The sequence below is a fragment of the Musa acuminata genome, chromosome BXJ3-6 (assembly GCF_036884655.1).
Source record: "Musa acuminata AAA Group cultivar baxijiao chromosome BXJ3-6, Cavendish_Baxijiao_AAA, whole genome shotgun sequence".
Classification (NCBI taxonomy): domain Eukaryota; kingdom Viridiplantae; phylum Streptophyta; class Magnoliopsida; order Zingiberales; family Musaceae; genus Musa; species Musa acuminata.
Window position 1 is genome coordinate 39,888,868 of NC_088354.1, and position 25,349 is coordinate 39,914,216.

Sequence of the window (25,349 nt, forward strand, 5' to 3'; positions counted from 1 at the left end):
AAGATTTATATACATCATACTCTTTTTTATAGATGTCCACGAGAAAAGAGAGGATTTCCGCCCAGCTCAAAATCATAAAATTAAAGCTAAAACCACAAAGATCCTAGTTCTGAAATACAACTTGTTCCCAGGTTTGGCAACAACCATATTCCAATTTAAAGTTCAAGCCAGTCACTAATTGCAAGCCCCAGATAAGAGAAATTAAGATGTTGCGGTCACCAACGTTGGGTATTATTCTCATTAGCTCGCCGTGAGACTGTCGCAGCAGAAGTCGAGGCGTGAGATTGCCTATCCAGTCTCATCACATTCTCAAACCGGTCTAGGACAACAGAATCGATTGCTGCGGTCCCGGTAGTATTATAATGCACCCTTGAGCGCACTCCAAGCTGTGAACTAACGCGAGGCCTGGATAAACTGGAGATCAAGGAGTTGCGATTAGCGAGCATGGAACTAGAAGAAAGCTTATTGTATGTATCCGTGAATGCGTTCGATACTACACGTAGTTCACTCGGGCCAACAGTTCTAGCCGCATTCTCTGGTCGCTCGAAGGGGTCTTCAATCTGTAACGAAAGGTGTTCATTGACATCCAAAACAATATAGTCAGTAAAGACTGGGAAAAGAGTTCATGATGTGTGTCAACACAAACACAGAGAAATATGGCTAGTAATCTCTTTTTTGGTGCAGGACAATCTTACAAGCATGCTACGTGATGTTCTGACCCATCCCAGGTTGCTGTCGATTCTTTCCCATCTACCCGTATGTGTGCAGATGGCATATTCTGAAGCTACGGTTTCGACTTCAGAGAACTGCATAAAGATATGATTAAATCTTTATTAGAAAGTTTTAATGCCTCGTGAGAAGGTAATAAATGATGCTGGTAGTTCCTGTCCAGACTGATGTAGCTTAGAGGAAGCTCTCAGCTAATAATGCCTGGTTCCTGGCTTGTCATATTGATTACTAAATGTTGTGCAAGTGTAGGTGAATGGGAATACCTTATCAAAAAAAGACACCACAAGTTGAGCAAGAGAGCTTTGGTTTCTCCGCCTGAAATTTCGGGACCGAAACCTTTCTATGTTCGCAGCACATACATCCTCGATGTGCCTCTCAGAAATGGAACTCCATCCTGCATTAAACAGACATGTGCAAACAACTTATCATTCATGTAAGCAACCTGATCTCATTTTGTGTATGCTAGCTTGTAAACCTATATACGCATATCTGTGCCATGGTCACAATCACAAAACACACCACAAATCTATGTATGCTGGTATGCAAGTCAGACATATGCGAACATGGTCAGAAAATAACACATGCTGTCGCATAAATCAGGACTAGATGATCTGTACCTGTGATATCATCGGAAATGTTTCCTCCATATATTTCCTTGAGCGGAGGTAAAATTGGAGGTTCGCAAGTCTGAAAACAAAAGGAAAGAATAAAAAGCAGAAATTTTTGTGGGCATCCAAAATTTCTAATCGTCTCAAATCAACAGCTAAATAGTAGCTGCTGCTGTCTGAAGCAAAGGACAGAAAGGATCACAAGGTCAAGGTTCTACCTGAAAGTGGAAGATAACCATCAAACATAGTGAGTATGAATTCAAAGTTCCAGACTTGGGATCATTAATGTTTTGTGCTTTGGCCCATTCCTTCGTCTGAAAAAGGGAATTAAATTAACAATCCAAGATGAAACTACAGAAAGTAGTTGTTCCATGAAAACCTAAGCCAGACCAATAAAACCATGTCACGGAACCGCTCATCCATTTGAGAAATCCAGAGGAGGATCTTCGACTTCATTATACCAAGATGGTTATCGATGGAGACATCAAAAGAAATATTGTGGTAGTTGCCTTCAAATATAAGCAGAGGGACTCTCGCATTAGGAATGAAATGAATGTAACGAGCAACACCTGTAAAAGAAACGAAAGTGCAATATCTCATTCAAGCACCTTTGATGATGCCACGTACTAGCAGCAGAACTAAGTAGGACTATGACGCTTTTAGTTGTTTGAAAACCTATTATACTATCTAACAGTATCATATAATCAAATTCAACGACGCTACCGGTGATGAAGTTTTTGCAAGGATAAGCATTCTGAAAAGTCTACAACCAAAGGTGTCCGAAGGCTCAAGGCACAATAAGACACTAACATCTCTATTAGTCTACTCATGAGATGAAGCACGTGCCTCAGTGATGCAAAGAACACACTTACCAGTATGCTTCAAGGAAAATAACTGAAGTCGAGTAGGAACTGAAATGTTGAGATTAATTGATTTATAAATAATTGGAACACTCAATAGTATAAATGATATAACATTTTGTTTAATGAAAAATGAAAAATTATATATAAATTGGTTAAAGAAGACAGGGAGGTTGCAGAAAAGTAGGGCACACACAGAAGCCATACACGGAGAGAGGAGTTAGACAAGGATGAAAAAAATTATAGTTTTAAGAAAAGAACAGTTGCTTACCATATCTTCGCAATGCTCTCATTATGTCCCTGAGCAAATTCCTTTTAACAGTTTTGCTTGCAGAATCCCCCAAGCCATTATCAAGTTGGACAGAGACATCTAGGTCACCCCATTTGGTGTAAAGATTAGAAACAAAAGATCCAAATGGCCTTACTACAGCACCTACAAATGCAATCAGGTGCTTTTAAGTGCAACTGGAAACATAAGAAAAATGTGACATACTAGTGATATGTGTATGGTTTATGTACTTGTATTCTTGAAAAAGATAATAAATAAAACCACATCTGCACTATCTCATCCAACTTCTAGAGATTCATACTTCAAAAAAACAGGTGCATGAAGATCAGAGTTATAACACTGTTTATGATAGAAGCTTTTATAGAAAAAAAATGCCTCTCTTCATCTATCGAATCAACTAATGCATGATAATTATGTATTGTAAGTAATGCATCAGAGAGATGGAAGCTATCCACTAATCCATATAACAATATATTTTCTAAACCATTTGATTTTTCATTTTCATTATTAATCTGTATAAATAAGGCTATAAATTTCATAACCCACATACATATGCACATAAAACATTGAAATTTACTTCTTCAAGATAAATGGGAGAGAAGTGGCTTATGAATTGGCAAATTCAAAAGAAAATTGCTGTTTATGAAGGCGTCTTTGTCAGTTTCGTTTTTTCAATCTTAAAAGATACAACTTTGTATTGCCACGTATTTTGTCATGGTCTCAAACTTAAAACTGAGACTAAGTATGATGAGATTCAACTAGCAAGTTAAGGTTTTTTTAAAAAGAAAACCAACAAATATCAAGAAAAAAAAAAGAGTGGATCTAATGCAACAAAATAGTTCAACAAATTCAATGCAGTAGATGTAAAATAGGACCACTACAACCTAGACTTTATTGGAGTACAAAAAACAGAAGTAAAAAAATATGTTCACATCAATTTTAAATTTTCAGATCCTAGATGCACCACATGTTAACAGTGTCCACAATGTGAGAGAACTTGATTTTGTCCTACACTTCTACTTAATGTGCACTACTTAATTTGAGACCTGATTGAGATTAAAATTCACACTCGTACTCTTTAAGTTCAAGCATCTCATGGTATTCAATTATTCCAGTGAACATGTTAGTGTCAGCCAAATGAATCATAATTTCTTAAATATGGTCAAGAATCGAGGAAATCCCACTCACAAACTAACTTCACATCTGACATGCTTGACCCCATTTTTCTAATGCAGCATCATCGGTGAAAATGCAACATCCATATGGTTCTCTTATTATGATGAGTATAAACTTCCAAACTCTTAAGAATCACAATAACTGGAAGAAACCATGATGCATTTTCACCAGCAGTATATTAAATCATGAAGATCATTGTAATTGCTTTACACCATATCATTTTATAATTACAGTGGAGAAAAGGTCAAAAGATAGTACAACAACTACATTGGCACAAGAAAACAAAAATAAAAGCAACTGACCAAGAAAAATTACCCCTCAAGCTTTGCACAGTTCTAAGATAATCTGAAAATTGATTAATTGCATTCAACCGTTTAATTCGATCACTATCTTCTGGTTTAATCTCAGCAAGGATGTCTCTGAGACAGAGCCCAAGCACACCAAGTCTATCACTGGAAATTGATGAAGAGTTATAATATTCCATTGATGATTGACCGACAGATACACTGCAAGATCCAGACAGGCTAGTTATGAAAATTATCATAATATTAAGATATTGGCAGCAACAGAGGATAGCATATGTAGTCCGTAAGCTCAATTCAGACAAGATCTGGAAGATGCCAAATAATACTTTTCCTGTGAACAAGCTTACAGAATATCAAAGCTCTGCTGAATGGAACTCAACACTGTTGTATCTTTACAGTCTTAAAGGGATGTATCTTGAGTTCAATCATTCAATGCATCGGATTAGATCATTCATGTTAAGTAATCATCCAAACGTAATCAGTTAACATCTCAATTAAGATTTAAAACTTGTGTTCAACGTAGCTTCAGTTTTCTAAAGGTCAATTAAATTGGTTTTAGGACCTCTTTTAGAATCCAATGGGGTGCACAATTGGCCAACTCTCATAGTTAGCATCTATCATGTTGTTTATTTTAAGAAATCTAAAAAGGGGCAATTCAGTTCTGTGTATAATACATTTATAAGCCGACATTGACAGGTATAATGGAACCTAATCCTCGACTGATCAAGAATCTTGCAGCAAGAAAATGCTGTTCAAGAACGCAAATCTTCAACTGATCAAGAATCTCGCAGCAAGAAAATGCCGTTCAAAACTAACACAGCCAAAGAACCGAAAGAAGAGCCCCCATCTTCATGGATCCTACCATTATAATGGAAACCCTAAACGCCTTTATCCTCCTAAGAGAGAAAACTCTTCCCTAGAACCCATGCCCCGTGCCGCCGACCTAAAACGAATCGGATGGATAACAAGAAGCAAATATCAAGAGATTAGCATGGAGGGAGGAAGATTACTCACCGGTAAGGGTTCAGCAGCGAATCGTATCAGTACATCCTCGAGATCGATCGATCGAGCAACCAACGAATCAAAGATTTATCCCGGCTCGCAATCGCTCCCTCTCCCCCAACTCGAACTCGAAGTGAAGTGGAGAGTACATATAGATCGAGACGGCGGGGAGCGTGGTGGGGGCGCTCGTTAATCCATCGGCGAATTAGCCGAGGTTGCTTCGCCCGATCTCGCCCTCCTCCTTTTCCCAACGCGCTCCCAAGTGGTGCCGAGTCCCGGCACGCGGGCCCCAGACCCACGTCCCCATATAATTTTCTTCGACCGCAAGGTATGGAAAGGACGACGCGGGGTCCACAGCACGGCAATGGGAACTCGCTCATGAACGAGGCGAGGGAGATTCTTTTGGGGACTCGATTCGGTGTTCCTTTTACGAGCCCACTGGCCGCTCGGACGTGGGCCGTTTGATCGAGACCCGCACTTTGGTTGACGCAAGTCAATAAAGAGATGGGCCGTACGGAAAAAGGTTCGCAACGTCGCAAAGCAATGAATGGCACGCTTTGGGCTCATCTAATGACCGCGGCGGGTCGGATCTTTTTTTTGTTAACATGCATATCCAATATGTTCGATTTAGCTTTTTTATGTTCACCCAAATACATTCGATTTATTATTGATTGCATGTCACGTCGGAATGCGGAGGCAGTCAGCATATGGTAGTAATCTATTAGCCATAGCTAACAATTATTGGAGAAGAATAAGAAGAATTAGCCGCCGCAGAGACATCAGATGTTGGCGTTCACAATCCGACCTCCATCGACGACGACGACTTGGCCATTGACGAAGGAAGAAGCAGGGAGGCAAAGGAAAGCCACCAAAGGCGCCACGTCTTCGACCTCACCGAGACGCCCTTGAGGGATACGACGAGTCTCCGCCGCTACATACGCCTCATTTTCAAGTGCCTGCGATCGGGACGCCAAACATTAGTACATACCGCAGTCGTTCATGAGGACCTTTCGTCGTGCACTCTGCAGTCGCACGCATGCATCCGCTGTGCACTTCACGAAGGGTTTCGGTGGAAATTGCTAAACGAGGTGAAGAGGGAGGGCCATTACTTCCTTGATGAGAGGGGTCTTGATGAATCCCGGTGCGACGCTGTTCGTTCGGATGTTGTCCTTGGCCCACTCACAAGCAAGGTTCTTGGTGAGCTGGTTCATCGCTCCTGAAGACGAAGAAGAAGAAGACGATGATGTCGAACAGCTTATGGAAGGAAAGTGTTCGACGAATTGCCAGCTTCATTTATACCTTTGGTCATTGCATAGACACTGAAATTATCTATGCCCACCATGCCTGCAATGGAGGAGTTGAACACAATGGTGCCTCGTCCTGTAGCCTTGAGAAGAGGATGGGCCAGTTGGCACAGATGGAACGCTGAGTCGAAGTTGGTACCCATCACAAACTTGTATTCCTCGAGGGTGACAGCCATTGCCGGCTTCATACTGCCCGTCCCTGCGTTACTAACCTACACAAAGAACAAACACAACAGGTGGATCAGTGGTAGAAATCTACTACTGCTTTGGATCCTTTCTCCTGCGATACTTACCAGAATGTTGAGCTTTCCATCGAACTCGGACTTCACTTTCTCCATCAGTTTCTCTCTCTCCACTGCAGATGAGACGTCGCAGATGGATCCCGTGACCTTAAAGTTCTTTGCCTCCCACTGTTGCAGGCACTTTCTAAGCTCTTCTTCGTTCCGAGAGCACGTATAGACCGCGGCCCCAAGCTTAGCTAATTCTTCAACTATGGCGTACCTGGAATGTTGACCATCATACTTGAACTCATATTGCCCAGAAATCACAAACAAGTTAGAAATGATGAGAGTCCCTCAAAAGCATAGAACATGTAGAGTACCCGATTCCTTTGGTGCCTCCGGTGACCAAAGCCGTAGTTCCACGAAGAGACCATCTATCCACTGCATTGCCAGCCATGGTTTCCTTCTTTTGTGGTGTTCAGGGTCTCTCTGTCACTTATATAATGGGGGGAAATCTAAAGGGTTGGATGAACGCCGTGCGCGGTGGGTCGTTTAGCTACGTGGTGGACTGTATGGCGCCTCGCAAACCTTTGGAGAATCGTCAAGCAGCCCGGCGGCGATTCTTATGCGGTCGTAGTAACCTAATCGAGCGGAAGGCTGGCTTCGTGGAAGGAGGCCCTTTATCTTTCTGCGGTGGAAGAAGGAAGTAGATGTCTCTGTTCGTGGAGTAGCACACAGCCACAGGATTTGGGTCAACAGCCAAAAAGTTTACGACACCGGTCGAAGAGACTACAAATGCGCTTCACGTGTTCGGAAGCTTGGACTCAGAGAGGGAGTGGATCAAACCAGACTTCTCCTGCTTTGGACGATATCGATCAGATCAAGCCTTGAATGAGAAGTTTATTGGTTGAACTAATGGATTAAGCGATCACACTGTAAGCGTAATATAAAATATTTAATAAATATATTATACTTTTTATATTCACAAAAAAGGAAATTATATTTAAAATGTATAATAAATGTAGGGATTGCGATAATTAAAGACAAAAATCCAAACTCTGATGAACCGAGGAGGATTACAAAAGAACGAGAAGAGTTTGCCTTTCGCTGTCAAGGTCTGTTCATGTCGGGTTTCCGACTCTGGTGGAAGATAGAGAGACAACTCAGTCGTCGTCCTCTCATAAAGCTAAGAAGGTTTGGTCAATAGCCAAAAGTTTCCGCCATCGAAGAAGGGAAGATGTGCTTCAAATGGTCAAAGATCAGGGAAGACTTATCTCGAGAGAGTCATGGAAATGGTGCATGGCATGCGCCCGCAAGGCCACCAGCCGTCGGTCCTGGAAGCACAGCCATCTTCCTCTGAGCCACATATTTCCATGGGTATACCAAGTCCACCGAGAGGGGTGACAAGGTTTGTTGCAGATATGTAGACATGGCATTGGACACACTCAAGGCAGAAGCCTCATAACATTTCGTTCATGTAAGTTCAGATCGCATCAACCGAAGCATATGCATGAGAACATAGAGAGCAGCCGGAACGCAAGAATCTATTCGATGTCACGGCCATGAGAAACATGCAACTCTGCGTTATTGTGTCCACCAACCAGAGACGTTGACGACGCAGCCTCCTCTTCCTGATGCCTTGACGAGGGGGTACGCGAGTTGGCTCAGATGCAAAGCAGATTCGAAGTTGGTGCTCATCAGAAACTTGTAGTCCTCAGGGGTTATAGACACGATTGGGTTAAGAAAGCTTGTCCCCGGCGTTGTTAACCTACGTAAAGATCAAACCAGCTTTGGACTTTGTTCTTCCTTTTTACAAGCTATAGTGAAACCGATGGAATGGTCAGCCATGGAGCTTAACAGGATATCGAGCTTTCCTTCGAAGGTGGAGTTGACTTCCTTCATTAGTTTCTCTCTATCAGCTGGAGATGAGACATCGCAAACGGTCCCTGTGACATTATAGTTCTTCGCCACCCATTGAGCTCCGCTTCATTCAGGGTGCAGGTGTGGATCGTCGCTCCAAATGCATATAAGTCCTCCACTATGGCGTGCCTGAGACATCATTTCATAGTGTCTTCCTGACTGATGAGCAATTACTGTTGCTAAACCTCCTCTTAATTACTTCCGATTGCTGTAATTGCTTAGCAGGTCGATTGCTTCTCCTCTCGAAGCCAACCCTCGGCTGCTTCCTGCAATAGAAACGCTGCTCCAGGCAGTATCGGAGAGGGAAGCGGAGTGACCTTTAGAGTGATCTCACGCTGCCTCAGGGGAACTTCGCACGAATCTCAAAGCACGGCGGATGCGTCCTGCTTTTTTCTTTGGGCTAGATTTCATACGAAAAAGATTGTTTTGATGGCATTTATCGATTCCTTGATTAGGAACCAAAATTGTCAGTTCGATTATTGTTGTGGGAAACAACTTTGAGCCGTGGCCTCGGGACCGACGCGGCTCGGTTCGGGTCCGGACGACGGGGATCTCCTTGGGGCATTCCTCGAGCCCGCTGAGGCGATCGGGTGCAGTGTCCGATCGGAACAGTGTAGCCGTCTCCTCCGGGCAAGAACTCCTCGTCTGCATGTCCGAAGGGGACCTTCGGCTTCGCACCTGCACAAAGGTCGGGCCGAGGCACTCGGCCTGACACCTTCGATGATCAAGTTAGCAGATGTGAAGGGGGTTTCAGATGAAGAAGTATTTTTATGTGTCTGTCTCCTCCCCTTTCTAATGAACGAGAGGGTATTTATAGGGAAGCATACTGCTTCCTGAGCTGCCCGCTTGCAGGGGGCAGGCTGGTAGCGTCTGACTTTGTGTTGGCGTTGCGTGAAGAATTGAGCTTTGGCAGAATGTTAATGCGCCTCGGTCGACGTTCCGGTCTGCATTGACCAGGTGCTGTTGCGCGAGACATCGTCGGCCGAATCTTATCATAATTACTATCCTCATCAATTATAATTCTTAATTTTATCCTTCCAATAAACAAGAGACTAAATCGTGTCATAATAGTTGTAGCGATTAAGAATTCAAATACAGTAATAAATTATGATTCACGTGTGACGAGGTCAAAAAACGTGAACGGTCCCCATCAGGCTTTGCCTAATGGTCCTCCGTCGAGATGTCATCAAGATTCGTGATCGCTGTGCTGATGCGGATCCCGGATCCCGGATTCGTGATCATCCGTGGATCCGCTGCTTATGAAGGCAGGGGGCCCGTTCTCGTGCACCGTCACGCCATCGGTTAAACTGTTCCGTTGGCATTTACCCCTCCTCATGAGGGCAACCCTCCCATGTCTTAAAGCCACCACCAACCTGACCGCATGGATAACCCTCCCACTTCTTTACGTGATCACCTGCCTGTAACTTCCACGTCCTTTGATATCCTGTCGTGTCGTGTAGTGTGGTGCATATAAACCTGCGAACGATGTATGGGATGTCTACTGGATTCCACAGCTTGCGTACTTCTCTCTCTTTCTCTCTCTCTCTCTCTCTCTGCAAAAGCTGCGAGGTACTTGGAATTGTCAGAGAACCTTTTCGTCAGTATGGGGATGATGGAGGACAGCGGTCTTTGCCTTCTCTGCGACGAGGAGCCCTTCGTTCTCAGCCCGACACCTCCACCTGCACGAGCTTCTCCTTCCCCCTCGCCTCCACCGTCGATGGTTAGCAGCGCCGCCGTCGAAGACCGCGACGTTATCCTGCATGATCTCCTGCGGAGGGAGCACCGGTACTTGCCCTGCCATGGCTACTCCCATCAGCTGCATCGATCTTCCTATCTGCCTGCCGCAAGAACCAGAGCGATACAATACATCATACTGGTACTGTGTACACGAAAAGCTCATCGGAGATTGTACCTTCAACTCGATGCTAACAATTTTTTATGAACATTAGGTTTGCAACCGGCTGAATTTGGCCACTGGCACGGCGTTCAACGCTGTGAATTATTTGGATCGCTTCATCTCCATGAATTGTACTGTGGTAATTTAGCTACCTCTTCACATGCATCCACCAAGGCAACAGTAAGCTCACTACGGTCCTACTTCTTTTGGTGAACGTGGACAGAGATGGGAAGATTGGATGATGGAGTTGCTATCGGTGGCCTGCCTATCCATTGCTTCCAAGATGGACGAGGTCTCCATGCCTTCACTGCATGATCTCCAGGTCTGATGCATGTATCCACCTACGGCAGCAATATTATGGTGTTTTGTTTTCTGGAGAGAAATATTAGGATCTCCTGACGAGCTTATGAATCGATTTAGATGGAGGAATTGGGGCACTCGTTTGACGCGAGAACGATCCAGCAGATGGAACTGACGGTCCTCAAGACGCTCGACTGGAGACTCGCATGCATCACGGCCTACACGTACGTGGAAGTGTTTACGTGGGGTTTAAGTCACGTCCACTCCCCGTACATTCCTCGCATGATCGATCTCCTTCTCTGCGCTTTAGTAGGTACACGAACATCCCATGCATCTCGGACGATCATTACTGTATCAGCGGAGACAGTCCGCCTAATTAATCTGACCATGTTTTGGCTCGTCATGGGAATCCCATGGCCAGACAGCAGATTCCAGAGGTTTCATCAGTCCACCGTGGCGGCATCGGCTCTGCAAACCTTGGCAGGGAGCGAAGCTGCCTTCTCCCTTCTCGCCCTTCCGAATCCTGTGCAAAACATGGTAAGATTACTCAGCCTTCTCCCCTCTCGCGATCGAAATCTCAGTCAAAACTCTCTCATATATTATTAGCACCACGTTTTTACATTGGTAAGCTTTGTAGAGCGAGGTGAATGAATGCCAGGAGATGATGGATGATCTCTCAAGACGTACGCAATTCCGTAAACAAACACCGACAGAAGAGAACGGTGTTATCCTGTAGGATCCGAAACCTTTGATCTCCTTGCAAACAAAGTCCTACTGCTTCGGGTTTCAGCTCGTCTCGAAGGAAGAACCCCATTGCAAGAAGCAAAAGACGGAACACAGTGATAGACCTGTACATGTTCGCGGCATCAAGAATCCTTCTCCCGAACCAGAAGTGTCCTGATGCCCAACCCTCTGTGATTCAGCTTGTGCTAAGTGTATTTAGAGTGGAAACACATTCTTCCGCTGGAATTAAGACAGAAGTTTGCGTCTAATATAATTTATATATATCCTCTTGCAAATTGCATCATATAGTCGTGACTAAATCTATTTGGTGTAGAAGTCATTTGCTCGCAATTTTCAGAAATCAAACATGTAATTCATGTCTAACTTGATGAGTACACACCACGCAGAAGAAGACAGCTCTACATGAATCGATCTCTCAGATTAAGCAAATACATTTACCCACGTAGAGACCTGATCATAAATCTAGCTTAGATTTGGATCAACCTTGATTTCGGTCAACGGTAGGATTAGATTTGGATCAAACTTGATTTCGGTCAACGGTGGGAAATTTCACACACAAAAGTCAAAGAGCGTATGTGGATAAGGAAGTGCCAGATTAAGCTTCCCAAGTCTCGAAAGGGAAGTGAAGGAGCTCAACCAGATCTGTAATGCGGCCATAAATAAGCCAGCGAGCGAGCTTGCTTGCGTCTCTCCTGCGGCAACTTCGTTACGTTAGGAGTATTAAAACGGAAGTTGGGTCAGAGGTAGGCACAGTCTCCACGAGCAAACCAAGGTCAACAAAGGGCGAACGGATGACCAAATAAAGTGAGAGTAGCCTACAAGTTTGTCTTCTTGATGTGGTTTAGGTTCACAACCCCTGCTCTGGCGTTGCATGGCGTGTGAGGTAAAGAGACGCCTCCACATTTCCTTGGTAGTTGAGAGCGGTTCAGCTTCCCTATTCCCCCCTCCATGGAAACGTTCCCGTGAACGCTGCCATGGACGCCACCTCGTGCTCCCCCCTGTGTATATATCTCATGCCGCGGTTCTCGCCAACTTCCCATCGCCAATCCATCCCCCTCGTTTGCCTCCAAAGGATTAAGACACATCATCGAACGGGCGATAGGCGTTGGGAGATGGAGGATCGACATTCCGGCCGGCCTGAGTCCGGCTCCATCGTGTCGGAGCTCGAAGGCACGCTCCTCGACGACGTCGACCCGTTTCCTTACTTCATGCTCCTCGCGTTCGAGACGTCCGGCTTGATCCGGTTCGCTGCGCTGCTGTTCCTGTGGCCTCTGCTTCGCTTGCTCCACTCGATCGGCATGGCGGGACTCAGCCTACAGCTCACGGTCTTTGTGGCCGTGGCCGGGGTGCGGGAGTCGGAGATGGAAGCGGTGGCACGAGCGGTCCTCCCCAAGTTCTTCATGGATGATGTGAACATGGCGGCTTGGAGCGTGTTCAGCTCGTTTAAGAGTAGAGTGGTGGTGACGAGTTGGCCACGGGTGATGGTGGAGAGGTTTGTGAAGGATCACCTGCATGCCGACGACGTTGTGGGGCGTGAACTCGAGATCAGTCGCTTCGGATATGCCACCGGTTTCTTCAAGCGAGCAGAGAAGGACTCGCCCCTCTGCAAACTGCGCGCAATCTTTAAAGATGACAAGCCTGATGCGGGTTTCGGCAGACGGACGTCGGCGCGGTCGTTCTTGTCCTTTTGCAAGGTGCAAAGACTGTTGATGCATCCATGATTGAATCTTGTTACAGTCTGATAAGAACCCTAATTCCATTTGGTGCATGCAGGAACAGTATCACCTTCCGATGGCAGCTTGTGACCTGAAGCAGAGCCAAGAGTTAAGCCGGCCTCGGCCCGTCGTCTTCCACGATGGCCGGCTCGTCGCTCGCCCCACACCCCTCACGGCGCTCCTCATCGTCCTGTGGATGCCACTCGGCGTCGTTGTGGCCTTCGTCCGAATCACCATCGGTCTGATCATCCCCATCCGGTGGATCCCCGCCGTTGCACCTTTCTTGGGCGGGAAGCTCATCATGCGAGGACGGCCTCCGCCGCCAGCTGTCACCTCGAAGGGCGGCGTCCTCTTCGTGTGCACCCACCGCACCCTCATGGACCCGGTGGTCCTCTCCATGGTCCTCGGCCGCAAGGTCGCCGCCGTCACGTACTCAATCTCCCGCCTGTCGGAGATCCTGTCGCCGATACCGACGATTCGACTGACCAGGGACCGTCGGGTCGACGCGGAGCGCATCAAATCCGAGCTAGCGAAAGGCGACCTCGTGGTGTGCCCGGAAGGCACGACGTGCCGGGAGCCCTTCTTGCTAAGGTTCAGCGCGCTCTTCGCCGAGCTGACGGACCAGATCGTGCCGGTGGCCATGAACTACCGAGTGGGGTTTTTCCATGCAACGACAGCCAGGGGATGGAAAGCCATGGATCCAATCTTCTTCTTCATGAACCCAAGGCCGGTGTACGAGGTCACTTTCCTTAACCAATTGCCGATGGAGGCGACGTGCTCGGCGGGGAAGAGCCCATACGATGTGGCCAACTATGTGCAGAGGATTCTCGGCGCCACGCTTGGGTTCGAGTGCACCAACTTCACGAGGAAGGACAAGTACAGGGTGCTTGCAGGTAACGACGGCACGGTCAACTTCAAATCAACTACACCATGGATGGCAAGAGTGAAGGAGGTGATGTGATTTCTTCTGCAGTAGGGAAGGTTGCCCCCGGCAGGGGGTTTGCAGTAAACATTGTGTCAATAGGATTTATTTTGCATTCTTATATATTTGATTCATTTGATGTATTACTAATTGTTGAATTCCGCATGATGTAGTAAATAATTACCAATTATTGTGTAAACATGATTATATGAAGGAATATATATTGCATTCTTACAAGTAATTTTTTTGATTATATGATATATTTCTTTATCATATATATTTCTTTAAGCATTCACTACTATCAGTATAATATTATTAACATAAATTTAATTAATTTATACTCAACAAGTTAATTTGTTAATTATCTCATCATCAATAAATCGAGCTGAAGGCACATAATAGTCCGAAATCATTACTATATCATATTTTAATTAGTTGTAAACGAGAAATAATAAAAAGATCGAATTGTGTTATAAAGTAGACCTAACCATTTTAATCATTTAATGTTACATCTATTAAGTTAATAGATCGCTGATCTTACCAACTCCGATCTCCTCTCTTATATCAATGACACGATTAATGCCAATTAATTCAAACATATTAGTCTATTTAACCTTATATATATATATATACTGTTTTCTTTATTTCAGAAAGATATCGTATCATTTCATTCAATGAAAGAATAATTTGGTATCGGAAGGCCACCCAACTTTCCATAAGTGGTAACACTTTGTGGGTTTCCATATCTGCTCCGCGTAACGCACCCGAAACGACCGTCGACGATTCCCTACGCGCACATTGCGCTGACCGCGGCCACCGTTCCCTCCCCCTTCCGACACGTGTACGAGAAGCCCCGGTGATCGCCACCACTTACGTACGTGCACTCCTTCGTCCTCTCTGTCTCTCTCTCTCCCCCGCCCTTTAATTCCGTTTCAGACACCCTTCCCTGGAGGAAGATTCCACCATCTGCCTGGAGAAGCATACAGATTCGAGCTTTGAGGAGTTTGGGAACGGAGAGAGAGAGAGAGAGAGAGGAGGGAGCCGATGAAGACGGACGAAGAGATGGGGCCCGACAGGGGCGTGGTGTTCGAGACGGACGACGAGGACAACCTCGCCCACCAGCACGGTGGATCCGACTGCTCCCCATCGTCTTCCTCGCCCTCCTCGGCGTCCTCTTACGGCGATCACATTGGGGGAGATCCCAGTTCTTATCAGACCACCTGGCCTCAGAGCTACAGGTACTCCTCTCCCGTAATCCAATGAGGAAGAACAGAGCCGCAAATGGGGAACCGTGATGGGTTTGGTGATTGTAATTTGCAGGCCATCGATCGACGTATTTAGCAGCGTGCCATCTCCGAGAGTTGGGTTCTTGGCAGGATCCAGTTTGGTCCGCGTGGGCAGCTCATTCCTGAGGGCTTCGATGGTTTCCACCCACGAAGACGAGCTATCCTTTACCAAACCCTTCGTGTCCTATGATTCGGTGACAGGCCACGATGGACCTGAGGCAATTCCTCCTCCCGATGTTCCAATGAAAAGCTCCTTTGCTTTTGCTTCTTACTGTGAATTGCCTCCACCACATCAATGCTCTGCTGCTCAAGCAGTGGTCAATGGTATCATTAAGTCGATGCACTCCACCATCCTTTTCCTCTTTCTGCTTTTACTGGGCAGTTTATTCAACTTTTAAGAATTGCAGCTTAAATGCACCAAATTTCTTATTTGTTCATGCATTCTAAACATGTTTCTTCTTCTCTTTCTCTAGAATCTTATTCGAGGTTACTATTGAACGAAATTTATCAGTTGCATAAGCTCCAATTGTGCAGGATGCTCATAAAAACTAAAATGAGCTAATTAAGTTTCTACTGTTCATACCATTCCATCCAGCCAAAGAACTCATCTTTCTTAGGCTCCTTGTTAAAATTCAGTCTCATGAATTTGTTAGGTGTTACTAAGAAAACCAGTTTGGAACATACATTGTCTAAAGTCTAAACACATTTGTTAAACTAAAGCATTGTAGGTGGAGTTCTGTCTGTGCCTTAGTTCATTAGGATAATTTTCATGATACGAAAAACATGATTTGTGTGTCTGTGATTTGTGATTCAGTTGCTAAAATATTGTAAATCATCAGGAATTAATGTTCTGTGTGGAGTGGGACTGCTATCGACACCGTATGCAGTCAAAGAAGGCGGATGGCTGGGCATGCTTTTGCTGTTTTGTCTGGCTTCCATCTCATTCTACACTGGTATTTTGCTAAAGAGATGTTTGGATAGCTTTCCCGGACTTAAGACTTATCCTGATATTGGACATGCGGCATTCGGCCTGTCTGGCCGCATATTTATATCAGTAAGTTTTCAAGCAACTATCCATCTGTTCATGCACCCCATAACATGTTCTGTTCAATGATCACCCAATTCTGACACACACAATTTTGATTTTGATGCAGATAGTACTCTACCTGGAACTTTATGTAAGTTAAAATCTTTGAGAATTATTAGCTCGGTTTGCAAATTGTCTTGTGCTTGTACCACTTTTCGGTTAGTAGAATTCACTCTGACTGCTGCCTCTTCAGGGGTGTTGTGTGGAGTACATAATTCTAGTGAGTGATAGCTTGACATTCATATTCCCAGATGCCAGCATAAGTTTCTTGGGACTTGATTTAAGCCCTCACCAGCTCTTTGCTCTGACAACAGCCATCGCAGTTCTTCCGACTGTTTGGCTGAAGAACCTGAGCGTGCTATCTTACCTTTCAGGTGATGCATTTGGAAAACTCACCGAACTCGCTAACGACTGCTCAATATGTTCTAGTGAACCTGAACCAGAGGTATTCATCTTTTTTTGTGTCAGCTGCTGGGGTGGTTGCGACGATATTGGTCATAATCTGCTTGCTCTGGGGGGGTGTGGTAGATCAAATAGGATTCCATCCGGGTGGAAGGGCACTAAATCTGGTGGATCTTCCGGTTGCTCTTGGATTATATGGTTTTGGCTACTCTGGGCATTCGGTTTTCCCAAATATATATTCTTCCATGAAGAGACCATCTCAATTTCCGACTGTCCTCATAATCTGGTACAGCAATAGAAATCATTACCATTTTCAAATATCATTGTTTTATGAGGAATGTGCATACATTTTCAAGTTGTATCTTCAGAATTACATGTTTATTTCTGAGGTAGTAATGACCTCAGAAATCATTCCATTTTTTGACTGAGCCATCATTGAGGATCTTGAATTATGGTAAATAACAACAACCGGGATTGCATTCGCATCCCTCCGTTGAAATTAGAACTCTCTAATATGGTTCCTCTTTGGGCCTGATAGGATTAACTCGCTTATTGCTGAGATGGAAACAACTGGTTCAATTTTTTTGTCAGGTTACTGTAACAGGACCGCATGCGCATCTCCAGCATACAAAACTCATAAAATTATGTTATCAGAGAAACTATATATTTTTGTGAACTTTCCCGATGACGATCCTACATCACTGTTGCCGTTAGAAAGTTATAGAGGATCCTACTCTTCAATCAGTGTTCTTGTCAGATATTATTATTATCTTCACTGACTAATAGTTATACTTGTGCTAAAAGCATATTTTACATGCAGCTTCGTGTTGTGCACGATTATGTATTCTGCGGTAGCTGTGGCAGGGTATCTGATGTTTGGTGATTCTCTTAAGTCTCAGTTTACACTAAACATGCCTCGCCAATATTTGGCTTCAAAGGTTGCAGTATGGACTACGGTATGGCAATACTATTACATGAATCGTTTCATATAATTATTGTTCTAATTCTAATAATCAATCTGCAAATTATGAAACTGTTTGATTTCCAGATCTTGATAAGTAAATGAAGCAGATCCAAGGATTTATATCTCTTAATTAATTACTTTTCTACTGACAACCGTATTGGTCTGTGAATTGTAGGTTATAAATCCACTCTCAAAATATGCATTGACTATGACTCCAGTCGCGCTGAGTCTGGAAGAGCTGCTGCCTTCAACTAGTCAATCCAATATAGTCATGCTCTCGCTCAGAACATTTCTGGTTCTCTCCACATTGGTTGTGGCACTTACGCTGCCATTCTTTGGTGAGAATCCTTTCACATAAAATCTTAGTTACAAATTTGCAATATATTTGAATAGTGCAAACCAAGAAACCATTTCAGTCACATCATCTTGTGGTATATATGCAAAACAACAATCTAGTTTCAGGTCATTTCTAGGAGAGTTTTGATTTCTTTGAGATTTGAGTACTCTCGACTGCTTCTGATCGCACATTTCTGGACTTGCAATGCTCTATCAATTTGCTAGGAAAGGCTTAATCATAGTTCATTTTGACTGCAGGATATGTGATGGCACTGCTTGGATCTGTTTTCACAATGCTAGTGGTAAGTTTCCATTGAGGTTAATATTTTGTTCTTCCAAGAGAGTTCTCCTAATTTGCACCGCACCATCAATGCCATGTAGGCTCTCATTTTACCCTGTTCGTGCTACCTCAGCATCAAGCGCAGATCTGTGGATTTTATACAGGTAAAATATAGTCATCTACCATATCACATTTAAGCTAATAGTCGTCGTCTACGAATCATGCATTCCATATGAAGATAATTGAGGGACAAAAAGCATGTGCTATTTCATTTTTTGGGACGTTTTCTTGAATCCTAGTCAATTATCTTCACATGGAATGCATGATTTGATTGAAGGAGACTTGAGTGCCAGTGGTTAGTACCTTGGCATCATTCATTAGATGGCTCATAGGCAATGTTGTGTAGTTGGACTGATCATATATTTCTCTGTTCAGGCTTCAGTATGTGTTCTAATTATCGTGATCGGACTAGTAAGCTCCTTCATCGGCTCGATTTCCTCGATCAAGCAAATGGTCAATCAGTAAAAGCATCAGCTTCTTTGCAAGTGCCAATCTGATTCTGAAGTATGCTACAGTAAGTCCAAAGAAATAGTTCCATGGCTCTCTGCCATCAGCTTAGTACTTGTGAAGGATGAACCAGTGCAGATCAAGTGACAAAGGTCCCTTGGAAGGTCTCTGATCAGATGGACATAGATGTTACATCTTAAAAGATGTTTTGGTGTGTAATCTAATTCACTTGTCCCTTTTCTGGGCATGTTATCATCAGATTGACTGAAGATGCTGATGGTTTGTTTTATTAGCTGAAAAAGGAAGGAGATAATTCTCACTTATCTTCTTGATTTCTTCTTTCATTTTTAGTCTATGTTCTTCTGATCTATGTTGATTCTAGTTCATGTCATCAGGTGATGGTTTGTTCCATTAGCTGCAAATGGAAGAACATCACTCTCACTTTGTCTCTGTATGATTCTTCTTTCATTTTAGTCTCTGCTTCTAATTCAACCATTTACCACATCAACCAAATTACTCGAACTAAAAAGCTGATATCGGAGATCAGATCAAATATATATATATCTATACACGAAACCTAATTTTGTCCTTCGACTTCACCATCTCTCTTGTTGGATAAAGCTGAAAGATCTTTGCCACCAAGAAGAAGAAGAAGAAGAAGACAGTAGCAGAAGAAGGACGGGTCTCGTCAGGAGTAGTCTCTCCAGCAAATGAGCAAGACGACACAGCGGCGCATGATGTAGAACCTTGCCCTCTGCTCTTTAACCAGACTCGCGCAGCGCCTGGAGAAGGACTGCGTCATGCTTCTCCTTCCCCTGTCCCCCTTCTTCGACAGCTTCCACTTCTCATCCATGTACACCTCCATCCTCAATTCTGGATCTGACAACAGCTGCCCTGACTGGCTTAGCGGAATGCGGACAGAGAGAGAGAGAGAGGGATAGAGAGGGAGAGGAAAGCAAGCGTGAGGTTGCAGTGTGGTGAATTGTCTTTATAGACAGAGGAGAGGGGGAGAGCAGCGACGGTGGTTGCCATTACCACCCCATCAACAGGCCCCACCTTTCTCTGCGGAGAATCTGTCGCCGAGACTACCGCGGTGAATCACTGGCGGAGAAAGAAGTGAAAGACTGATCTCCGCAGTCCCCGAGCTTGTCAGCTCCCTGGATTTGGCACTGCACGAGACCTCTGAAACCAACCAGCCTTTTCATTCCTCGCTGCGACCGTGATTTGGATCTTCCGGGCGGCCACCCTGGACACAGCGCATGGCGGACCACACCGAAGCAGCAAGACGAAAGCAGGCCTCGTCCTTCGCCTACGGATCAAACTTCATGAATGGACTTTTACCCTCAGAATGACGGCGATGCAAACGACGGCGGAATCACTGACTCCTCCCTCGCCATGTCGTTCGGGTGATCGCAGCGTGCGCCGACAATGAGCGTTCGTGACGATGCCGACGCGATGCGAGCCGTCCAAATTGCCCGCGTGCCCACGTGGATCCCAACTCCATCGCGACCGTCCGATCGGCATCGCGCACGAGCTCATCGGACGTTGTCAACGGTCAACGCATCAGGAACTTTCTGATCCACCAATTATTGGCGTGGAGGGGGAGTGGGGCCACGTAGAATCGACGACTATGATGAGTTTTTGTCGTGACGTTCGTGGAGACATTACGTGGTGGAGATCCGAGTAAACTTTGAGGGCACGCAGTCGACAGCAAGTGCTACTCCACGAGGCCTCCGCGGCTGTACGTGCCCTCAAATAGGGACATCCATGCATGCACCTACCACCATAGCCTTTGTCCAAGTTTCATTCTAAGATCATGTGGAATAAGTGTCAACCCACATCATGCGTTTCTACCCATGATGTGTTGTTTAGGGAAACAGTGGCAAGGCAAAATTTTCACTGCAATGTAGCTTTGTCTGCCACGTGGGCTTGGATAACTTTGTTTAAGGTGTTTACGAGAGAGGACACGAGACAGGGCATGTGGTGCGTGGACCAGTCGGAGCATTGGACTCTACTGCACCAAATCATGCATACATGACATCGATTTCACTCATGCGAAAACCTCACAAGGACAAAATGAAGACAAAATTACGGTCCAAAATAATAATAATAATAATAATAATAATAAAGCAGCAAGCCCAAGAGGAGGAGGAATCAACCCATCGAACGGTCAGCATCAACATCTCGGGAGATCGGATGGCGGAGGGGGCAGCTTCTGGGTGGGGAGTGCCCCGTCGTTGACCAACCACGCCATCCTCAACCCCCAGCTGAGATGCACGTCGATATGGCAGTGCATGAGCCAAGCGCCTGTCACGCAACCACGTCAACGTTATTGACCGAAGCTGGAAGATGATATGATTGCACGGTCGTACGCTTACCAGGGTTATCAGCAAGGAAGCGGATGGCGAGCCATCCGCCGGCCGGGACGCCGACGGTGTTCTTCTCCACGGGGTCGACCAGATTGAACTTGGGAGGGTCGTTCATCGGGTCGTAGTTCCCGAAGCCTGTCCCCACCACGTAGAAGTTGTGGCCATGGAGGTGCATCGGGTGGTTCTCCGCCCCTAGGATGCTGGTGTCCTGCATCACCACCTCCACGCTGGTGTTGAACGGCAGCACTACCACCTTCGTTCCATGGCTCACGAACGTGTTGTTGGGGGCAGTCCCCGTGTAATTGAAGGGAGACGGAGGGTTGTTGGGGAAGTCCGTCGTGTACACCCCGTAAGACCGAGCCAAGTAGTGAGCCTGGAGCAGAGCGGTGGAGGGGAACGCAAAGGAGACGTTGTTGATGGACGCAGCAAACTTGGTGCCATTGGGGCCTTGGCAAGTTTGGTTCGCGGGGCAGGGGTCGGCGCCGAGGCCGACCGTGAAGTAGAATCGTCGGTCGACGGTTCGCGGCACGTTGGCGGGATACCGAGCATCCGCGAGGCTGCGAAGCTTGCTGGAGAAGTTGGTGGCGTAAGCAGTGTCATTAAGAGATGGAAGCGCCGGCCTCAAGAGCGGCAGCTTCGTGCTGCCGGAACCGATCGGGTTCGGGTATTCGAGGACGCCGGCGGTGGTGGTGTTGTCGAACGTGCCTTGCCCGGTGGCATAAGGCCGCGCCTCGAAGAGGAAAGCGGCGTTGGGAAACGTCGGCTTCGCGTGCAAAAGGACGTTGGTGGTCTGGCCGGGCGTGACGAGGACGGTGTCAGCGTCGAAGGGCTTGACGTAATTGGCGTCGGTCTCGACGACGGTGACCGTGTGGTTGGCGATGCTGAAGAAGAGCTCGTCGTTGAGTGCAGCGTTGATCAGTCGAAGTAGATATGTCTTCCCGGGTTTCACCTTCAGTTTGAACGTATCTTTCAACCATGCAAATCATAATGTTAGCAGCAAAGACATGGCGAGATGAGTTCTAAGGCGGTCTTCTCCGATAGGAGATTACCTTTTCCCGAGCAATTATACAAGCGCCCGGGAAGACCATTGATCGTGTAAGCGTCAGAGACATTTGGCCCTGCACCAGTCTGCAGAGCCTGGGCAATGACAGCCTCTGGATCTGCATTAAACCACTCACCTGCAACATCAAGTGTTCATGAGATTATTATGATTCATTTAGCCATACAATAAACGCAAGATCCTATGATTACCGAAGATGATAGGGACTTCCTTGTACGGTTTCGGAAACGGGTAAGGAACGCCGGGCTTGGGGAGGATGATGAGAGCGCCATAGACGGTGGCCCTCAGCCAAGAGGCATGTGCATGCCACCAAAACGTGCCTCTCTGACCTGCGAGGGTGAAGTTGTAGACGTAGCTCCGCTCGGTTTGGATGGCGCACTGAGTGATGTGTTCTGGGCCATCCGCCCATCCGCTGCGCAGCTGCCTTATGCCATGCCTGCACCACCCAAGCTCGTGTCGCTCAAACTTGACCTGAGGCGTTGAGATGAGAGCGGCATGCAGCAAAAGGAGCTCAACGTACCAGTGTATGGTGATGTTTTTCTCAACATGATTCACCACCTTAACCACAACACGATCACCTTCTCTCGCGACGATCTTTGGCCCCGGGAACTCCCCGTTCACCGTCACAATGCTCTTCGTCTTGCACAGCCTCGTCACATTCCGCAGTGTTATCTGCAAAAGAGTAAATCTTATTCCTGCTTCCACTAGGTTTCATGGACATCTCTAAGTACGTAACCAACATCGAATTTGTAATGCCTCGTAGCACCAGATGAGAGCTCTGCCGACGCGAGCAAAATGGTCGCCGCGAGAAGCAAAGTTCTCACAGGAACTGCCGAAGAAACAACACCCATGGATGCACGGTGAACGAGTTGAGCCCGTAGTATTGGCACAGTCAATGGAGATGGATAAGAGCACGTCCAATATGTAATATATATATATATATATATATATATATATATATATATATATATATATATATGCAGGAGATGGCTTGGTTTAATAGGTAAGATATGAAATCTTTCAGATGCAAAGGCGTTGGTCGAGCTGAACTTTAGAGTGTTCATAAAGAAAATTTCGATTGAAATTGGAAGTGCAGTACTCTCAAAAGTCATATCAACAGATTCTCTCTTCTTAGGCGACTGTTTGAAGTGGATTCAAATCAATTAAGAACCAAAAGCCATTTCGTGATCACAAAGACAACACTTGAATATTGGATCGTTCGTTTTGGTATTAACGTGCAAGCATAGGGTTGTTGAAATCGAATTCAACAGAACCCACTGTACTTACTACATACCAACTCTCTCTCTCTCTCTCTCTCTCTTATAATCACTAACTTGTTAGCTTTGTGACCAAGCTACTGGCCAAAATCCAGATCCTGTGATGCACTATTATTGATGTTAGTATTGCTGCTCTTAAAGATCAAATTTGAATGGTTGCTCATAAAATTTCTCTAGTTTCTAAAGCCAAAAAGAAAAAGAAACAATGGAATTCATGAATTAAATGGTGCATTGTTTCTTCATAAAAGAGAAGGTCATTCAAAACATACAGCCAAGAAAGAGAAGTTGCACTGGAAAAGAAAATTGCACAGCCAAGAATACTTATTGTCCATCCTCAACATAGTAAAGATGATGGATAACATTCAAGAGTCCATCATGATATGACTTAGCTTGGCACACAAATCACTTCATTTTCTGGCAGGTAACAAGTCTTCTCCACTGCTGTTAGCTCTTTTTATTGATTGGAGACCTCAAACTCATCTATACTTTCAGTAGGAAATGCTTCTTCTGCAGATGAAAAGAACAACCAACCTGCAGAGTTCTTTAAAGGGAAAAACGTAGCAATCACCACAGGCTGTAGGTTAACTGTTACAGTGAAGACTCCATGCAAGAGAGTGTGACTAAGTAATGGTCTTATAGTGAATCAAATCTTTCAAACTTTAATTGGGAATGTATCAGATTTGTGCAAATTCCAGTGATATTAATCAGAATCAAAGAAGAGTGGACATGTTGTTTAAAAAACTTCTGTGAACAGATTTCTGTCTCTTCGGTCAAAAAGAAATGAATATATAAATGTATATACAAAAAGACTTTCTCCTCTTTATGAGTTGACCATCAGGTCAAACCGTGTTCTTTTGCTACCAATTGTGTGATCGTTGATGGAACCACGACATGATATTAAGCTTCATTAGCGTGTTGAAAACCACCATCAATTTCAAACTCCGTTGTCTCACTCTCGTGCTACTATCTCCCTGAACAGCAAGATGCCTTTACACTGTACTCATATTGGGTCATCGCTTATGTCATTCACGCCCACTCGTCTGACACGTCATGTCGGACTCAATACCCACTCATTCTATGAGGTCAACTTCACCTAACGAGGTCGATGACACGGTGATGACGGAACAGCTGACTCGATAAGATCGTTATCTCGTAACTATAGTTTTGATGATTCTATTGATGGTCAAATAATATATATATATATATATATAATTATTATCGTCCGCTCATTATACTATAAAAAGACTTGCACATGCATTCTCGAGGATAAGTCGAGGATTCATTATTATTATTATTATTATTAAAACCGAATAATTTAGTTATTATTAATTATTGTTACAAGTGAAACATTAGGCATGAGGCCATAAATATAATAATATAAAACTATGTATAATTATTATCGTCTCACCTCAATGATCATCCATTAGACTATAAAAAGAATTATATATCCATTCTCAACGATAAGTCGATAATCTATTTATTTATTTATTATTATTATAAATTTGTCGAAACCAAAAGTGAGACAAATTGAGCAAAAGAGGATAATTTCGTTATTGTTATAGGTGAAAAATTAGACATGAGGCCATATATAATAATACAAAAAACAATATCGCCGTTGCCGGGGATCGAACCCGGGTCACCCGCGTGACAGGCGGGAATACTCACCACTATACTACAACGACTTCGTTGATATCTTTTCGAAATTTTATAATATATATAATTTATTATTACTATAAAGCCTTTTTCTCACGATAAGGGCGAGAGATTTGGCTGGGAACAATCCATCGCT

General features: G+C 44.8%; 6 protein-coding genes and 1 non-coding gene across 9 annotated transcripts; 3 read left to right on the forward strand and 4 right to left on the reverse strand.

Moving 5' to 3' along the window:
- Positions 1–54: 54 nt before the first annotated feature.
- On the reverse strand, positions 55–5,268 carry LOC103990172 (protein HESO1). Of its 3 annotated transcripts, none has more exons than XM_065156140.1 (9): positions 4,982–5,268; positions 3,978–4,168; positions 2,469–2,630; positions 1,728–1,846; positions 1,556–1,651; positions 1,347–1,416; positions 993–1,123; positions 696–806; positions 55–560 (listed from the first exon to the last, which is right to left on the reverse strand). In XM_065156140.1, the coding sequence occupies exons 2-9, from the start codon at positions 4,144–4,146 to the stop codon at positions 216–218; spliced, it is 1,203 nt and encodes a 400-aa protein (XP_065012212.1). In that variant the 5' UTR covers positions 4,147–4,168; positions 4,982–5,268; the 3' UTR covers positions 55–215. The 3 variants fall into 3 exon arrangements, with proteins under 3 accessions (XP_065012212.1, XP_009407504.2, XP_018683475.2); XM_009409229.3 differs by having other exon boundaries at positions 1,728–1,906; positions 4,982–5,263; XM_018827930.2 differs by lacking the exon at positions 3,978–4,168 and having other exon boundaries at positions 1,728–1,906; positions 4,982–5,267.
- Positions 5,269–5,601: 333 nt separating this feature from the next.
- On the reverse strand, positions 5,602–7,251 carry LOC135641097 (noroxomaritidine/norcraugsodine reductase-like). The gene is made up of 5 exons (XM_065156141.1): positions 6,875–7,251; positions 6,567–6,774; positions 6,269–6,485; positions 6,079–6,185; positions 5,602–5,925 (listed from the first exon to the last, which is right to left on the reverse strand). The coding sequence occupies exons 1-5, from the start codon at positions 6,949–6,951 to the stop codon at positions 5,749–5,751; spliced, it is 786 nt and encodes a 261-aa protein (XP_065012213.1). The 5' UTR covers positions 6,952–7,251; the 3' UTR covers positions 5,602–5,748.
- Positions 7,252–10,023: 2,772 nt separating this feature from the next.
- LOC135641474 (putative cyclin-D7-1) lies at positions 10,024–11,512 on the forward strand. The gene is made up of 5 exons (XM_065156836.1): positions 10,024–10,290; positions 10,364–10,450; positions 10,535–10,633; positions 10,732–11,148; positions 11,348–11,512. Exons 1-5 carry the CDS (start codon positions 10,024–10,026, stop codon positions 11,510–11,512), a joined length of 1,035 nt encoding a protein of 344 aa, XP_065012908.1.
- An 873-nt stretch (positions 11,513–12,385) lies between these two features.
- On the forward strand, positions 12,386–14,233 carry LOC135640586 (glycerol-3-phosphate acyltransferase 5-like). The gene is made up of 2 exons (XM_065155188.1): positions 12,386–13,049; positions 13,129–14,233. The coding sequence occupies exons 1-2, from the start codon at positions 12,468–12,470 to the stop codon at positions 14,029–14,031; spliced, it is 1,485 nt and encodes a 494-aa protein (XP_065011260.1). The 5' UTR covers positions 12,386–12,467; the 3' UTR covers positions 14,032–14,233.
- Positions 14,234–14,857: 624 nt separating this feature from the next.
- On the forward strand, positions 14,858–19,452 carry LOC103990265 (amino acid transporter AVT1C-like). Its single transcript, XM_009409342.3, has 11 exons — positions 14,858–15,230; positions 15,313–15,602; positions 16,118–16,332; positions 16,433–16,456; positions 16,559–16,739; positions 16,834–17,053; positions 17,588–17,723; positions 17,907–18,069; positions 18,326–18,369; positions 18,449–18,511; positions 18,783–19,452. The coding sequence occupies exons 1-11, from the start codon at positions 15,037–15,039 to the stop codon at positions 18,870–18,872; spliced, it is 1,620 nt and encodes a 539-aa protein (XP_009407617.2). The 5' UTR covers positions 14,858–15,036; the 3' UTR covers positions 18,873–19,452.
- Positions 19,453–20,270: 818 nt separating this feature from the next.
- LOC135640595 (laccase-4-like) lies at positions 20,271–23,181 on the reverse strand. Its single transcript, XM_065155211.1, has 6 exons — positions 23,024–23,181; positions 22,804–22,955; positions 22,475–22,719; positions 22,273–22,401; positions 21,233–22,189; positions 20,271–21,161 (listed from the first exon to the last, which is right to left on the reverse strand). Exons 1-6 carry the CDS (start codon positions 23,132–23,134, stop codon positions 21,031–21,033), a joined length of 1,725 nt encoding a protein of 574 aa, XP_065011283.1. The 5' UTR covers positions 23,135–23,181; the 3' UTR covers positions 20,271–21,030.
- A 1,989-nt stretch (positions 23,182–25,170) lies between these two features.
- TRNAD-GUC (transfer RNA aspartic acid (anticodon GUC)) lies at positions 25,171–25,242 on the reverse strand. Its single transcript has one exon. It is a non-coding gene; the product is annotated as a tRNA-Asp (tRNA).
- Between the last annotated feature and the right edge of the window lie 107 nt (positions 25,243–25,349).

Bases quoted from the DNA above. Each gene is read 5' to 3' on its own strand.
- LOC103990172 (XM_009409229.3), bottom strand. From the start codon at position 4,146: ATGGAATATTATAACTCTTCATCAATTTCCAGTGATAGACTTGGTGTG. The intron at 2,631-3,977 runs GTAATTTTTCTT...TTGCATTTGTAG, and splicing joins AACTGTGCAAAGCTTGAGGG to GTGCTGTAGTAAGGCCATTT. The intron at 1,417-1,555 runs GTAGAACCTTGA...TTTTGTTTTCAG, and splicing joins TGGTTATCTTCCACTTTCAG to ACTTGCGAACCTCCAATTTT.
- LOC135641097 (XM_065156141.1), bottom strand. From the start codon at position 6,951: ATGGCTGGCAATGCAGTGGATAGATGGTCTCTTCGTGGAACTACGGCT. The intron at 6,486-6,566 runs GTAAGTATCGCA...TTCTTTGTGTAG, and splicing joins ATGGAAAGCTCAACATTCTG to GTTAGTAACGCAGGGACGGG. The intron at 6,186-6,268 runs GTATAAATGAAG...CTTCGTCTTCAG, and splicing joins TGTCTATGCAATGACCAAAG to GAGCGATGAACCAGCTCACC.
- LOC135641474 (XM_065156836.1), top strand. From the start codon at position 10,024: ATGATGGAGGACAGCGGTCTTTGCCTTCTCTGCGACGAGGAGCCCTTC. The intron at 10,291-10,363 runs GTACTGTGTACA...TATGAACATTAG, and splicing joins CGATACAATACATCATACTG to GTTTGCAACCGGCTGAATTT. The intron at 10,634-10,731 runs GTCTGATGCATG...GAATCGATTTAG, and splicing joins CTTCACTGCATGATCTCCAG to ATGGAGGAATTGGGGCACTC.
- LOC135640586 (XM_065155188.1), top strand. From the start codon at position 12,468: ATGGAGGATCGACATTCCGGCCGGCCTGAGTCCGGCTCCATCGTGTCG. The intron at 13,050-13,128 runs GTGCAAAGACTG...TGGTGCATGCAG, and splicing joins CGTTCTTGTCCTTTTGCAAG to GAACAGTATCACCTTCCGAT.
- LOC103990265 (XM_009409342.3), top strand. From the start codon at position 15,037: ATGAAGACGGACGAAGAGATGGGGCCCGACAGGGGCGTGGTGTTCGAG. The intron at 15,603-16,117 runs GTATCATTAAGT...GTAAATCATCAG, and splicing joins TGCTCAAGCAGTGGTCAATG to GAATTAATGTTCTGTGTGGA. The intron at 16,740-16,833 runs GTGATGCATTTG...TTTTTGTGTCAG, and splicing joins CGTGCTATCTTACCTTTCAG to CTGCTGGGGTGGTTGCGACG.
- LOC135640595 (XM_065155211.1), bottom strand. From the start codon at position 23,134: ATGGGTGTTGTTTCTTCGGCAGTTCCTGTGAGAACTTTGCTTCTCGCG. The intron at 22,956-23,023 runs GTTGGTTACGTA...ACTCTTTTGCAG, and splicing joins CGAGGCATTACAAATTCGAT to ATAACACTGCGGAATGTGAC. The intron at 22,190-22,272 runs GTAATCTCCTAT...CATGGTTGAAAG, and splicing joins GTATAATTGCTCGGGAAAAG to ATACGTTCAAACTGAAGGTG.